Here is a 17491-nt window from a genome sequence, read left to right on the forward strand (position 1 = left end):
ATTTCTCTTTAAAGTCGTCATGAAACAGAAGTTGCTCTAGTCTTTTCTTCCCTTTTGTGACCTGATTGTGACGTATATGGAGTGAAACGGCTTCTCGAACAAGGAAATGATTTTGTCTGTGGGGAATTGATTGGATGGTTGTGGTTTGCTATTGGTGGATCTCGTGTGAGTGACAGATTGCCCCGCCCTCGTCATCAGAGAAGAGATGATGTCACTGCAAGAGGGAGGGGAAGTTATTCTGATTCAAGATTATGAGGCGCATGAATAAAAAAAATTAAAATGAAAATAAATGATGTGCACGATAAATCATTTAAATAAAAAAAACTGCAATATACCATTAAAAATAACAGGACTTGTCAATTTGATTTCATGATGACTTTAAAGTCCCCCTGTGGTGAAAATCAAGCTTTTAATGTTGTTTATATGTCTATGTGGTGTTTTTAATATGCTTTAAGACAAACCATGTGTAAATTCATAAGTCGACAGCATTGCTGAGTATTTTCTCCTTAAAACTGCAGTGAACCAAAGACAGTCTCAAAAACACACTTTGAAATCGCTGGTGTTTCTGACGTCACAAACTACCTTGTAACCAATCAGATCAACGTGTGATCGTCAACGAGTGGATCTCTGAGCTGAGTGAGTGAGTGGAGGCGGGGCTCATTTGCATGAGACTAGATAGAACCACATATAGTAAATGAGGCAAGGGTTCAGAGTTACATTCAAGCTATTTTAAGGCATGAAGAAAAAACTTTTAAATATGTCATTTTGGTGATCAAAATTATTTTTAAGGGATAAAAATTACTTTAAAATTAATGCTACGCAATGACTCATTTTTAAGTGTGGTTTAAGCATACAAATATTTTGTTGGGTCACTGTACTTCAATCAACATGCCAAACTAAGAATTCTTCTGCCATCTTCTGGTTGTTTATTGCATAACATCACAAACACTTAATTATAAAGAACACCACAACTTATGAAATCAAACATAACGTTGATACGCCCAACAATTTTTTTTCAAAATAATTCAAATATGAATGAAATAACACGAAACACAAACATTTCCTCTCCTAAAGTGGAATCAATCCCCTTGTCTCTCTCTCATATAAATCTGGAATGTCTCCAACAGGAGAGCTGATCATTCTGACTGTATTTTCTCCATGTATTTTGTGCTCGTACTCGATGAGCTGCCTCCAGAAGCCGGCGTTCGGTCTGATGATGGGTCTCTGAGCTTTGAGCCGTGTGTGAGCCTCTGCTAGTGTGTGATGACAGTGTTTCATCAGGAACGCCAGACACAGAGCCGCGGAGCGACTGACGCCTGCGTTACAGTGAACCAGGACTCGTCCATGTTCTTCACAAACCTGCAGTATCTTATCAGCAACTGCGTCAAAATGCTCAGTGAGTCTGGATTCGGGATCATCGGAGACGGACACGTGCATATAATCGATACTAGTGGGAATGTTTGAGTTTCTGATGTCCTGAGTTGCATTAATAACACATGTGATGTTGAGAGAGCTTATGACTGAAGAGTCACTGGCCGCTTTGCCGTTGCCGATGTACAAATAGTCCGTGACCTGAGCAAACCCTCCGAGTCCTCCTGCTCTCCCTGACATGGTGTGAACACTAGGAACAAATGTGCAAGATTATTAGTGCAAACATCACAACTAAACAAGGATACTTCGTTATGATAAACTTTTATGTGTTGGCTTGCCTGAAAACTTGACTAACACATACAGACATACTGAAAGACAGATGATAGATAGATACATGTGTAGATAGATAGATAGATAGATAGATAGATAGACAGACATACAGATAGATAGATAGATAGATAGATAGATAGATAGATAGATAGATAGATAGATAGATAGATAGATAGATAGATAGATAGATAGATAGATAGATAGATAGATAGATAGATAGATAGATAGATAGATAGATAGATAGATAGATAGATAGATAGATAGATAGATAGATAGATAGATAGATAGATAGATGGATGGATGGATGGATGGATGGATGGATGGATGGATGGATGGATGGATGGATGGATGGATGGATGGATGGATGGATGGATGGATGGATGGATGGATGGATGGATGGATGGATGGACGGACATACAGACAGACAGACAGACAGACAGACAGATAGATAGATAGATAGATAGATAGATAGACAGACAGACAGACAGACAGACAGACAGACAGACAGACAGACAGATAGATAGATAGATAGATAGATAGATAGATAGATAGATAGATAGATAGATAGATAGATAGATAGATAGATAGATAGATAGACATACAGATAGATAGTGTAAGAATTGATAAATTAGGAAATTCCAGACAGTCTGTTTCGGGTGGTGACCTGTGCCCGGTTGCATAAAGCACCTTAAGTTTTTCCTTTAAGTATGATACTTAAGGGGCGATTTCCCCTTACCTAAGTGACCAAATATGAAGAAATGTATATATCATCAGTAAACATTGATTTTGTGATCATTCACTTAAAAAAAAAAACCTCTCTGCTTTTATTTTGTTCGAAAAATCACAACTGAATCCACCCTTCTGATGGGATCAGGATAATCCTGTTTTTTTGGATCAAATAGATCCCAAACCGAGTTCAAAGTTCTGAAAAACCCAAAGGGCAGGTTTGATCCAGATCAAATTTAAGATCGGATTACATGATCTGATCTTAGTTCAGAATCCCTCTTTTGCTTTTGAAAAAACGATTTCCAAGATTTGATCCAATCCGTGATCCGAAATCCCACTGGATTACTTTTGAAAAACTGGGCCCAGATGATCACCTGAACTCCACAAGAACATGGTTTAATGTGAATATTTAACATTGACTGTTATGTTTTTGATGTCATTTGAAATGTCTCAAAGTGAGTGGTACAGATCTCAGGTACAAGCTAGGTAAGATTCTTTGGTGTAACCAATGTATAATCATGTTCTAGATATTTGAATTGATTGTGGAATTGATCTCTGATATCTGAAATAATAAATTGTTACATTTGATTATTCTAACTGACTTTGATATTATTTTCATTGAAGAGTTAAACTGAATAGTCAAACATTCACTCATATTTAATGATCCACAGACATCATTAAAACATTTTCATTTATGGAGTCAGATGAAATAACGAGAGTATACATATGACTAATGTATTACAAATTTAACCAACCAATACTTTGCATGAGTGAGGACAGAACACGTGATAACCGTCCCCGTGTATCGGCGAACCGGCTTTGGACCAATATAGCGGGCCTTACAATAGAAGGACAGACATACAGATAGACAGACATACAGATAGATAGATAGATAGATAGATGATAGATGGATGGATGGATGGATGGATGGATGGATGGATGGATGGATGGATGGATGAATGGATGGACAGACATACAGACAGATAGATAGATAGATAGATAGATAGATAGATAGATAGATAGATAGATAGATAGATATACATACAGATAGACAGACAGACAGACAGACAGACAGACAGACAGACAGATAGATAGATAGATAGATAGATAGACATACAGATAGATAGACAGACAGACAGACAGACAGACAGACAGACAGACAGACAGACAGATAGATAGATAGATAGATAGATAGATAGATAGATAGATAGATAGACATACAGATAGATAGTGTAAGAATTGATAAATTAGGAAATTCCAGACAGTCTGTTTCGGGTGGTGACCTGTGCCCGGTTGCATAAAGCACCTTAAGTTTTTCCCTTAAGTATGATACTTAAGGGGCGATTTCCCCTTACCTAAGAGAATAACTTAAGGGTGTTGCATATAATCTCTTAAACGGTTCTCTTAGGTAAGGGAAACATTTAAGTGTTTCACGACAGCGATCCTGGATTCACGTTATAAAAGTCTGTTGTTGCCATAGATACGCAAAACACTAACACTAACACTTTCGCAGTTTCACCAAATAAAGTAGGCTAGAATATCGGAATGGATATAAAAAAAAGAAAAAAAAGAAAGCCTAATTGGACAGATGAGGAGAAATGCATTCTTCTTGACGAATATGGTAAAAGAAAAACAATTTTTGACCGTTGCGTTTAAATGACGGGAAAGCCCCCGCAACCCGGTGAACCTCTCTGCTGACAGACGATTTATGCACGTGGAAAACGTACTCGGTTACCTAATGTAACCTCGGTTCTCTCTAGAAGAGGGAACGAGTATTGCGTAAGTTAGCTTACGCTACGGGAAAGTTATATTTTCTCGAGATCTGAAGCCAAAAAATTATCCTTAATTTTGTATTTATTGTCAACGCAGTGCGACAGCCGGCAGACCATGGCAGGCTACATAAGCGTGCTCATTGGCTGTCCAGCGGCAACTGCTGCAGCCTACCAGTGAGCCCTGTGTGACGTTGCGCCCTCCACACCCCTCTAACCGTCAGGATGGGTGTGACTAGCGTATACAAGGAAGGGCTCAAAGGCTGAAAATCTGGTTTTCTAGTCTGAAGCGCAAAAGCTTGTGGCGCGACACGGCAGGTTACGCAATACTCGTTCCCTCTTCTAGAGAGAACCGAGGTTACATTAGGTAACCGAGTACGTTCTCTTACGAGAGGTTCTCTCGTATTGCGTAAGTTAGCTTACGCTACGGGAACCCTTGTCAACGCCGTGCGCGCCGAGCATCCAGTGCATGAGTCCCAGGAAAACCGGGGAAACACCACATGCTGGAACAGGTGGCCGGTCGGAGAAACGGGCCAGCACATGTAATAAGCACTTCATATAAAATAGAGCGGCGCTGCCGGTCTATGTATCAATGTAGGCAATGCGGCCAGCAGCGCGGGCCAGCACAGTACATAAGCACATCATAGGGGAAAATAGAGCGGTCTCGCCGGTCTATGTGTAGAGAGAATAACCCCCAGCGCAACTGAGTGGAGGATAGGCGGCCAGCGGCGCAGGCCAGCACTGGTACACAGGTGCGTAATGGGCAAGGAAGACAGAGCGGCACAGCCGGTTTGTGTACAGAAAAACTCTTCCCTTGGTGCCATTTACCAGAAATATTAACAGTACATGAACGTAGTCTGCACATGAGCAACTGGGCAGAACATACCACTTATACTGATAACAGTTTAGCCTGCAAGGCGGGAACTTCCAGGTTATAAAACCTCATGAATGTAGATGGGGAGGCCCAGCCCGCCGCCATGCAAATATCGTGAATAGAAATCCCGCTAGACCAAGCCCACGACGAGGCCATGCCTCTAGTGGAGTGGGCTCTGATACCCATAGGGCACTGCAGGTGTTTGGAGGCGTAGACTGCTGCGATCGCGTCCACTATCCACCTGGACAGGCTCTGTTTCGAGGCGGCGAGACCCTTGGTGCGCCCACCAAACTAAACAAAGAGCTGCTCGGAACGCCTGAAGGTGGCGGAACGCGTGATGTAAACTCTCAGCGCCCTGACGGGGCATAAGAGGTTATCACTGTCCTCGCTATCGGATTCTGGCAGAGCCGACAGGGAGATGATTTGCGCCCTAAAGGGGGTATCAATCGCTTTGGGGATGTAACCGTGTCTCGGTTTGAGGATGACTTTGGAGTCATTTGGTCCGAACTCAAGACATGCAGGGCTAACAGATAGCGCGTGTAGATCCCCCACGCGTTTTACTGAAGACAGAGCTATCAGAAAAACGGTTTTGAACGAGAGGTATTTCAAATCCACAGATTCAAGCGGTTCAAAGGGAAAAGCCTTCAGGGCCTCCAGGACCAAGGACAGATCCCAAATAGAAACCGAGGGGGGCCGCGGGGGATTAATTCGTCTGGCTCCTCTGAGGAAACGGATGATGAGCTCGTTCCTTCCTATTGCACGGCCGCACGTCGTCTCCGCGAACGCTGTAATAGCCGCAACATACACTTTGAGCGTGGAGGGGGACCTGCCCTTGTCCAACAGCTCTTGTAGGAAGGAGAGCACCCGCAGGACCCCGCCTGTACGTGGATCCAGGCTCTTAGTAGCGCACCATTTAGAGAACACAGACCATTTAGACGCGTAGAGCCTTCTCGTGGAAGGAGCTCTAGACTGGCGTGACGTGTTTACGACCCCTTCTGGCAGGCCAACGGGTATCCGTTGATTATCCGCGCATGCAGAGAACAGCGCTCTGGATGAGGATGCCAAATTGATCCACCGGCCTGAGATAGGAGATCCTTTCTCACCGGGATCGGCCATGGGGCTAAGTGCGACAGCCTCACTAGCTCTGGGTACCAGATTTGGTTCTCCCATCGCGGGGCTATAAGGAGCACTGGGTGGTGCGTTTCCCTGATCCTCTTGATGACCTGTGGTAACAGGGAGATCGGAGGGAAAGCGTACAGCGGGAGGCTGGGCCAGGTTTGGGCCAGCGCGTCCTCGCTCTTTGAGTAGAACGTCGGGCAGTGATGAGCACACGCGAGAAGGCGTTCTGTCAGTTTGCAGAGGTTCCTGGATCTGACACCGCCCTGTCGGTTCACATAGGACACCACGGACATGTTGTCCGAGCGGACTAGCACATGGTGATCCCCTAAGAATGGGAGGAAACGTTTGAGCGCGTTCTCGACCGCTATCATCTCCAAACAGTTTATGTGGAGGCATTTCTCCTGGTCTGACCACAGGCCAAAGACCGGTTTGCCCTCAAAAAGAGTGCCCCAACCTAAGTTGGATGCGTCCGTCGAGATAACTTTGCTGTGCGAGACGGCTCCCATTGTCACTCCCTGCTGGTACCAGTCGGCCGCTAACCAGGGCTTCAGTGCTGAAACGCAGCTCTGAGTCACTCTGATTCGAAAGCCGCCGGAAGCCCAGGCTCTGTGAGGCACTCGGGCATTCAACCAGCGTTGCAGCGGGCGCATACGCAGTAGACCCAGCTGAAGCACTGCTGCAGCTGAAGCCATACAACCCAGCATCCTCTGAAATGTCTTGAGAGGTGCGGTGCTGCCCGGCTGGAAAGACACGGCCAGGCGTCGAGTACAGCGCGCGTGCTGTGTCGACAGGCGGGCCGTCATTGCCACAGAGTCCAGTTCCAAACCCAGAAAGGAGGTTGACTGACTGGGCACTAATGAGCTCTTGGTCCAGTTGACCGTGAGACCCAGGCTTTCCAGGTGACTGAGAAGCACTGTTCTGTGAGCGATACGCTCTTCCTCTGACTGTGCTAGAATCAGCCAATCGTCCAAATAGTTCAAAATTCACATTCCCTGACCTCTCAGGGGAGCGAGAGCCATGTCCATGCACTTCGTGAATGTACGGGGTGCTGAAGACAGGCCTAACGGCAGGACGGTGTACTGATATACCTGACCGTCGAAGGCGAATCTCAAGAATGAATTTTGCGCGGCTCGAACAGAGGGAAAGGAAGCTCGCTCCGAGACCGTCCGCTTCTGCCATCCCTTGTGAGCAGCGCAGTCTGCGCGGCACGAACAGAGGGAGAAAGAACGAGGAAGCTCGCTCCGAGACCGTCCGCTTCTGCCATCCCTTGTGAGCGGCGCAGTCTGCGCGGCTCGAACAGAGGGAGAGAGAGCGAGGAAGTCGTGCGAGACATTTGAAACAACGCCTCGTAGAAATTGCTCTTTTAGAAGAGGAGAGAGAGTGTGTGTCGCAGGGGCGAACACACACAGCAGAAAAGGATAGCCTATGTCGCCAGATGGTGTAGCAGGCACGGATGGCTGAAGGCGGCGAAAGCGGCCGGCTTCCTCAGACGCTTCCTAGGCTTGCTGGTCATTAGATTCGACGGCGGCGGCTCTCAAGATCCAGCGATGCGAAGAGCTTCGCGGAAGACAAGAAAATCTGATTTTCAGCCAGTGAGCCCTTCCTTGTATACACGCTAGTCACACCCATCCTGACGGTTAGAGGGGTGTGGAGGGCGCGACGTCACACAGGGCTCACTGGTAGGCTGCAGCAGTTGCCGCTGGACAGCCAATGAGCACGCTTATGTAGCCTGCCATGGTCTGCCGGCTGTCGCACTGCGTTGACAATAAATACAAAATTAAGGATAATTTTTTGGCTTCAGATCTCGAGAAAAGATAACTTTCCCGTAGCGTAAGCTAACTTACGCAATACGAGAGAATCTCTCGTAAGAGAACATCTCCCGCTAATATTGCACGTCGATCAAATCGATATTCTTGCAACAATTTGTTATCGCTAAGATGGTCCAAAGGGTTCTCCCTATCCCTAAAAATTATTCTTGGCACATAATGATCTTCAGCTGGTTTCATAAATTCAGCCATGTCGTCTTATTTTTGTCCGCGTTACTCTTAGGGTTACGATTTCCAAACCTTAAGTTATACTTAGGGAAATGACCGTTAAGGGGTTTTATGCAACACTTGACGCTTTTTAAGGGATTACTTAAGTGAAAAAACAGCGTTTAAGGGAAATTCTAAGTGTTTATGACGTTTCACTTAAAGAAACCCTTAAGTAACACTTAAGGTTTTTTTTTCTGCAACACCCTTAGGTTTAAGGGAAACATAAGGGAGAACTTAAGGGAAAATCACACTTAAGGTGCTTTATGCAACCGGGCACAGACCCTGAGAGGACAAAAGGACCTCTCTGGAGATTACCATTTGAACTGGCTCTCATGAACCATCAAGACGAAAGTCTCACCTCTGAGTCATCCGAATCTACAAAACTTTCCCTCTCCCCTCACCCCCTCTCCCCTCACCCCCTCACCTCCTCACCCCTCACCTCCTCTCTCTCTCATGCTCTGGGCCTGGTTTTTCAAAAGGTTTAATCCGGATAAAATTGATCCGGATTTAGTAATCCTTTTTTTTTTGCGATCCATGATCACGTAATTCATCTTACTTTTGAGCCAGTTTTTCAAAGCAACATCGGAATGGATCAGTCTGATCCGGATAGGAACTTTTCAGGATCACCAAATCCTGTTTACTAGAGCCTTAAATGGAACCAACAGTGTAGCCTACTGGCTTAGCAAAGAACAACAGTTGGCAAAATACCGGTGGCCACAAATAACCATTGTTTATTTTAATTTTAAGAAACAGAAACACTGTAATAAACAGAAACATTTTACTTTCCTTATTTTGTTATAATGTTAAATTGCAGATTTTGTTGTTTTACCATATCTCATTAGATGTGACATGCTTCATATATGCTTCAAATATGAAGAAATGTATATATCATCAGTAAACATTGATTTTGTGATCATTCACTTAAAAAAAAAAACCTCTCTGCTTTTATTTTGTTCGAAAAATCACAACTGAATCCACCCTTCTGATGTCACGGTTCATGAATTCACTGTCTCTCTCTCGTCTAACGTGCTGTTGTGTGTGTGTGTGTGTCTGTGGGCGTGGTCACTGATCATCAGTGATCAGCAGCGCCAGCTGGTTTCAATTGTATGTCTCTATATAAGCTCAGTAACTGGTGTCTCATGTTGTCAGATCGTTGTGGTTTTCCTGGTGTGTGTCCCGTGCTTGTTCCTGTGTTCCCCGTGCCGTTTGTGATCTTCCTGTCGTCGTCGTGTCTTCCTGGATTTCTGCACTCTTCACGGATTCATCTAGCACATCACAAGGGATTACCACTGGATCACTGCACCAGCACCCGTTGCTCACCGAGGTCCCTGCGTCACCACACCATCAGCGTTTGTGTCCGCCTACCTGTCCCGCTGTGTTAGCGATCTTCTGTGTGCTGTGTTCTGACCATCTGTGTGTTTTCAATAAAGAGCGTTGTTGCATATACATCCTGTCTGTCATCCGTTACAGAACGATCTGACCCACCATGGATGTAGCAGGCGCCACGAATTGGGACGAGTTTGCGACTCGAAGCATCGCGAGAATGGACACCCAGGAAGAGAGCATCTCCAACACAGGTCGGGCGGTCCAAGCGCTTGTGACGCAGGTGTCCGAGCTCACCCAACAACTCCAACAGCTAAGAGTTCCCACTGCGCCGCCCACACTGCCCGTTCAGCCCAATCCACCAGAGCCGTCCCAGCAGCGCGAACCGAGACTAACGACACCAGAGGGATATTCAGGTGAACCGGAGTTTTGCAGAGCATTTTTGACCCGATGTTCTATGCACTTTTCATTACAGCCACTGACGTTCAGTCAAGAACAGTCGAAGGTGGCATTCGTGCTGACACTGTTGTCCGGCAAAGCGGCTCTCTGGGGAACGGCAGTGTGGGAGAATCAAGATCCATGCTGCGCCTCGTTCCAGGCACTCTCCGAGGAGATGAAGAGGGTCTTCGATCGTGCGGTGGCGGGTAGGGAGGCGGCCAGACTACTCGCCGATCTCCGCCAAGGTAACGGCTCGGTGTCGGAATATTCCATCCGGTTCCGCACCCTGGCTGCAGAGTGCCGATGGAACGAGGAGGCGCAGTGGGATCATTTCCTGCATGGGTTGGCTGACCGTGTCCAGAGGGAAATCTACATGCTGGACCTTCCACGCAGTCTAAATGGACTCATTGAGCTGGCGTTGCGAGTGGATGCTCGATTGAGCAGAATGGGTCGCTTCCAACAGAACCCTCCGTTTCGCGGTATGGAGAACCCGCGTTTGGAGAACCTGGACACGGTCAGTCCCGTGTGTGATCCCGAGCCCATGCAGGTGGGTAGAGCTCGGCTTTCCCGGGAGGAGAGAGAACGGCGGAGGTCCCAAGGACTGTGCCTGTACTGCGGGAAGGCGGGTCACTTCATCCACTCGTGCCCGTTAAAAGATCAAGCCCGGTAGTAACAACGAGGCTACTATCGGGTGGGATCTCCGCCAAGAAGACCTCATCATCACCATCATCAGCTACTCTCCTTCCGGTAAGACTAAGGTGGGCAACCCACACACACGACACCAAGGCTTTACTGGATTCGGGGGCAGAAGGTAATTTTATGGACTCAGAACTGGCTCATCATCTTCGCATTCCGATTTCCCCTCTTCCGTACAAGATCTCTGTCAAGGCTCTTAATGGACAACCACTTCCTGACATTTCACACATTACTGAACCCATCACTCTCATCTCTTCTGGCAACCACACAGAGACAATATCATTCCACCTCATGAACTCACCTCTCGCACCCATCGTACTCGGACATCCCTGGCTCACATTACATAATCCCAGAGTCGATTGGGGTCACAATTCTGTTTCTATGTGGAGTAATACATGTCATGAGTCATGTCTTGTGTCTGCGTGTTCGTCTGTACCTGTGTCTGTTTTCCAGGAGGAGGCGGTGAATTTGTCTAACGTGCCCGGGGAGTACCAGGACCTGAGAGAAGTGTTCAGTAAGTCTCGTGCTGCTTCTCTCCCTCCACATCGTCCCTATGACTGTGCCATAGACTTAGTGCCAGGTGAGTCTCCGCCTAAGGGCAAGTTATATTCACTTTCTGTTCCAGAAAGGGAGGCTATGGAGAAATATATTTCTGATTCTCTAGCATCCAAATTCATTAGACCTTCCTCATCTCCAGCGGGGGCGGGGTTCTTTTTTGTGGGGAAGAAGGATGGATCTCTGCGACCGTGCATTGATTACCGAGGGTTGAACAACATCACGGTAAAGAATACTTATCCTTTGCCGCTGATGTCTTCAGCCTTCGAGCGGTTACAGGGAGCATCCATCTTCACAAAATTGGATTTACGTAACGCTTATCATTTGGTTCGCATAAGGAAGGGTGATGAATGGAAGACCGCGTTCAATACCCCCAGGGGGCACTTTGAATACTTGGTCATGCCCTTCGGGCTGTCCAACTCCCCAGCGGTCTTCCAGGCACTCGTCAATGACGTGCTGAGAGATATGGTTGACCAGTTCATATATGTCTACCTGGATGACATATTGATTTTTTCATCTTCTCTCCAGGAACACGTTCAGCACGTCAGACGAGTGCTTCAGAGGTTGCTAGAGAATGGGCTTTTTGTCAAGGCGGAGAAATGCGTTTTTCATGCACAGTCTGTTCCTTTTCTAGGGCACATCGTCTCGTCTGAGGGAATGCGTATGGATCCTGACAAGGTTAAGGCTGTGATAGATTGGCCAAGTCCAGATTCCCGTAAGGCCCTGCAGAGGTTTCTGGGGTTTGCCAATTTTTATCGGCGTTTTATTCGCAATTTCAGCCAACTAGCCGCGCCTCTGACTGCCTTGACCTCCCCCAGAACGACGTTCAGGTGGTCCGATACAGCGGAAGCTGTATTCGCCAAACTGAAAAGCCGCTTCATTTCGGCTCCCATCCTCGTTGCCCCTGATCCATCACGTCAGTTCGTGGTGGAGGTCGACGCGTCAGAGGTGGGGGTAGGAGCAGTTCTTTCCCAACGTTCTTCCACAGACGACAAGATGCATCCTTGCGCGTTTTTTTCTCATCGTTTATCACCTGCCGAACGTAACTATGACATTGGTAATAGAGAATTGTTGGCAGTCAAGTTAGCGCTGGAAGAGTGGCGTCACTGGTTAGAAGGGTCAGGGGTACCTTTTATCGTATGGACCGATCATAAGAACCTAGAATATATCAGAACCGCCAAAAGACTCAACTCTAGGCAGGCTCGGTGGGCACTTTTTTTCGGACGTTTTGATTTTTCTCTTTCGTACCGCCCGGGTTCCAAAAACATCAAACCCGATTCCTTATCTCGTATTTTTGACCAATCCGAACGCCCGTCTACTCCCGAGTGTATTTTACCCGAGACATTAGTGGTCTCCACTCTCAGATGGGAGGTCGAATCGAAGGTCATGAAGGCCTTAGAAGGGGTAACGCCTCCGCCCGATTGCCCACCGAATCGTTTGTTTGTGCCAGAGGGGTGTCGGTCCGACGTCATTCAGTGGGGTCATTGTTCCAGCATAGCATGTCATCCAGGGGTAAGTCGCACCAGTTTTTTGGTTAGGCAACGATTCTGGTGGCCATTAATGGCTCGCGACATCCGCAGTTTTGTTTTGGCTTGCTCAGTTTGTGCCACTGGTAAGACTTCCAATCGACCCCCGGATGGGTTACTCCAACCGCTGTCTGTCCCTTCGAGACCCTGGTCCCACATTGCGCTAGATTTTATTACCGCCCTCCCGCCCTCCCAGGGCAAGACGGTCGTTTTGACTGTCGTGGACCGGTTCTCGAAGGCGGCTCATTTTATTCCCTTGCCCAAATTACCCTCAGCCAAGGAAACAGCGGTAACTGTCATAGATCACGTCTTTCGCTTACATGGCCTCCCGATGGACGTGGTTTCCGACAGGGGTCCCCAATTTGTGTCCAAATTTTGGCAAGAATTTTGTAAGTTACTGGGGGCGACTGTCAGTCTCTCTTCGGGGTTTCATCCTCAGAGCAATGGTCAAACGGAGAGAGCCAACCAAGATCTGGAGAGAGTGTTGCGATGTTTGGTTTCCAAGAATCCTTCCTCCTGGAGCCAACAACTCTCTATGGTGGAGTACGCCCACAATTCATTACCAGTGTCATCCACGGGCCTTACTCCGTTTGAATGTAGTTTAGGTTACCAGCCACCAGTTTTTGCTAGTACGGAATCCGAAGTCGCGGTCCCCTCCGCTCACGCCTTCGTCCAGAGGTGTCGCCACACTTGGACTAGAGCCCGTGAGACTCTTCTCCAAGTGGGGGCGCGCACCAAGGCTAAGGCCGATCGCCACCGGTCGAAGCCTCCCGTATACGTCGTTGGTCAAAAAGTGTGGCTTTCAACCAAGAACATTCCTCTCCGTTCCGTTTCTAATAAACTTGCTCCCAAATTCATCGGCCCGTTTCCTGTCACCAAGATCATTAGTCCGGTGACAGTCCGACTCAAACTTCCTCCTGCGTACAGGAGAATTCATCCCGCCTTTCATGTGTCAAAGATTAAACCTGTGTTTTGGGCACGCATTAATCCGCCAGTCCCGGTTCCCCCCCCGCCGCGTCTCGTAGATGGGGAACCAACTTATTCGGTTAACCGTATTCTGGACTCGAGAAGGAGGGGACGCGGATTTCAGTACCTGGTGGACTGGGAAGGTTACGGTCCGGAGGAGAGAAGTTGGGTTCCTGCTAGAGACATTCTGGATCACTCCCTTATCGATGATTACAATCGACAGGTAAGTCCGTCGGGGAACGCCAGGAGGCGTTCCTAGGGGAGGGGGTACTGTCACGGTTCATGAATTCACTGTCTCTCTCTCGTCTAACGTGCTGTTGTGTGTGTGTGTGTGTCTGTGGGCGTGGTCACTGATCATCAGTGATCAGCAGCGCCAGCTGGTTTCAATTGTATGTCTCTATATAAGCTCAGTAACTGGTGTCTCATGTTGTCAGATCGTTGTGGTTTTCCTGGTGTGTGTCCCGTGCTTGTTCCTGTGTTCCCCGTGCCGTTTGTGATCTTCCTGTCGTCGTCGTGTCTTCCTGGATTTCTGCACTCTTCACGGATTCATCTAGCACATCACAAGGGATTACCACTGGATCACTGCACTAGCACCCGTTGCTCACCGAGGTCCCTGCGTCACCACACCATCAGCGTTTGTGTCCGCCTACCTGTCCCGCTGTGTTAGCGATCTTCTGTGTGCTGTGTTCTGACCATCTGTGTGTTTTCAATAAAGAGCGTTGTTGCATATACATCCTGTCTGTCATCCGTTACATCTGATGGGATCAGGATAATCCTGTTTTTTTGGATCAAATAGATCCCAAACCGAGTTCAAAGTTCTGAAAAACCCAAAGGGCAGGTTTGATCCAGATCAAATTTAAGATCGGATTACATGATCTGATCTTAGTTCAGAATCCCTCTTTTGCTTTTGAAAAACCGATTTCCAAGATTTGATCCAATCCGTGATCCGAAATCCCACTGGATTACTTTTGAAAAACTGGGCCCAGATGATCACCTGAACTCCACAAGAACATGGTTTAATGTGAATATTTAACATTGACTGTTATGTTTTTGATGTCATTTGAAATGTCTCAAAGTGAGTGGTACAGATCTCAGGTACAAGCTAGGTAAGATTCTTTGGTGTAACCAATGTATAATCATGTTCTAGATATTTGAATTGATTGTGGAATTGATCTCTGATATCTAAAATAATAAATTGTTACATTTGATTTTTCTAACTGACTTTGATATTATTTTCATTGAAGAGTTAAACTGAATAGTCAAACATTCACTCATAATTAATGATCCACAGACATCATTAAAACATTTTCATTTATGGAGTCAGATGAAATAACGAGAGTATACATATGACTAATGTATTACAAATTTAACCAACCAATACTTTGCATGAGTTAGGACAGAACACGTGATAACCGTCCCCGTGTATCGGCGAACCGGCTTTGGACCAATATAGCGGGCCTTACAATAGAAGGACAGACATACAGATAGACAGACATACAGATAGATAGATAGATAGATAGATAGATAGATAGATAGATAGATAGATAGATAGATAGATGATAGATAGATGATAGATAGATAGATAGATAGATAGATAGATAGATAGATAGATAGATGATAGATAGATAGATAGATAGATAGATAGATAGATAGATAGATGATAGATAGATAGATAGATAGATGATAGATAGATAGATAGATAGATAGATAGATAGACAGACAGACATACACAGATAGATAGATAGATAGATAGATAGATAGATAGATAGATAGATAGACAGACAGACAGACAGACAGACAGATAGATAGACAGACAGACAGACAGACAGACATACACAGATAGATAAATAGGTAGATAGATAGACAGACAGATAGATAGATAGACAGACAGACATACACAGATAGATAGATAGATAGACAGACAGACAGACAGACAGACAGACAGACAGATATACAGACAGACAGATAGATAGACAGACATAAACAGATAGACAGACAGACAGACAGACAGACAGACAGACAGACAGACAGACAGACAAATAGATAGACAGACAGACAGACAGACAGATAGATAGATAGATAGACAGACATACACAGATAGATAGATAGATAGATAGATAGATAGATAGACAGACAGACAGACAGACAGACAGACAGACAGACATACACAGATAGATAGACAGACAGACAGACAGACAGACAGACAGATATAGATAGATAGATAGACAGACAGACAGACACAGATAGCTAGATAGATAGATAAAGAGAGACAGACAGACAGACAGACAGACAGACAGACATACATACACATATAGATAGATAAATAGATAGATAGATAGATAGATAGACAGACATACAGATATTGTAGACAGACAGACAGACAGACAGATATATATAGATAGATAGATAGATAGATAGATAGATAGATAGATAGATATACAGATAGCTAAGATATATAGATAGACAGACAGACAGACAGACAGACAGACAGGTATAGATAGATAGATAGATAGATAGATAGATAGATAGATAGATAGATAGATAGATAGATAGATAGATAGATAGATAGATAGACAGACAGATAGCTAAGATATATAGACAGACAGACAGACAGACAGATATTGTAGACAGACAGACAGACAGATATAGATAGATAGATAGATAGATAGATATATAGATAGACAGACAGACAGACAGACAGACAGATATTGTAGATAGACAGACAGACAGACAGGTATAGATAGATAGATAGATAGATAGATAGATAGATAGATAGATAGCTAAGATATATATATAGACAGACAGACATATATTACAGACAGACAGACAGATATAGATAGATAGATAGATAGATAGATAGATAGATAGATAGATAGATAGATAGATAGATAGATAGATAGATAGATAGATAGATAGATAGACGTTTGCACAATTTTTGTCAAACCAGAATACTAAAGCTGTAGGCTATATACTGCACATAGACATTATGTGACTGAAATCAATTCGACACTGGATACACTCAAGAGGAATTCTGATATGCTCTTATTATATATGAATGCTTTCATACACGGTAGCGGTGATGTGGAGTTTTTAATCATCTTTAAAATCTGCAACCTGTCAGAGAGTTCTGTTTGATTGTCTGTAGCGCGTTTATAAGTGGGCTATAATAACTTTAAAAAGGGTAGTAAAATATATAAGTGAGTTTATGATTCCTACTCACGACTGCTGTGGTCTGAGGAGCTCTTCTTCCACTCACTGCGGCTCGGGGACATCACACGCGCACAGCGCCACCTACCGTCGGCTTGAGACTCAACAGCAAAACAATAAACAATAAGTAATAAATGATCATTGAATCTGTCTATTTGTCTGTCTATATTGACCTTAACAAGCAGCTCGAATACACTAGCAATGATTTGTAAGCAGGAAGAAAACCAAACAAAATACCATTGTAACCATTTATCTCTATTAAAGGCAGAGGTGGACAGTACCAAAGTACACTTGAGTACTGTACTTAAGTACACTTTTTGAGTATCTGTACTTAATTTTTCTGGAAACTTTTTACTTTAACTTCACTACATTTGAAAGGCAAATATCATACTTTTTACTCCACAACATTTCTGTCAAGGTCCTTGAGTAGAAAGTAGTAACGTCAGTCAGGGGATGATTTTGGAAATGAAAGCCGGGTTGAACACGTCAGATTGACGTCAGAACCCGACGTCGGTTTGACATTAAACAGACGTTGGATTTTGGTTGGAAATGAAAGTC

The 17491-nt window shown here is 45.2% G+C and overlaps 1 protein-coding gene across 1 annotated transcript; it reads right to left on the reverse strand.

Moving 5' to 3' along the window:
* Positions 1-944: 944 nt before the first annotated feature.
* LOC308691220 (dual specificity protein phosphatase 14) lies at positions 945-16973 on the reverse strand. Its single transcript, XM_081366232.1, has 2 exons — positions 16947-16973; positions 945-1621 (listed from the first exon to the last, which is right to left on the reverse strand). Exon 2 carries the CDS (start codon positions 1609-1611, stop codon positions 1069-1071), a length of 543 nt encoding a protein of 180 aa, XP_081222358.1. The 5' UTR covers positions 1612-1621; positions 16947-16973; the 3' UTR covers positions 945-1068.
* Positions 16974-17491: the final 518 nt, after the last annotated feature.

The sequence above is a fragment of the Scardinius erythrophthalmus genome (genome assembly GCF_964197995.2).
Source record: "Scardinius erythrophthalmus genome assembly, chromosome: 5".
NCBI lineage: Eukaryota > Metazoa > Chordata > Actinopteri > Cypriniformes > Leuciscidae > Scardinius > Scardinius erythrophthalmus.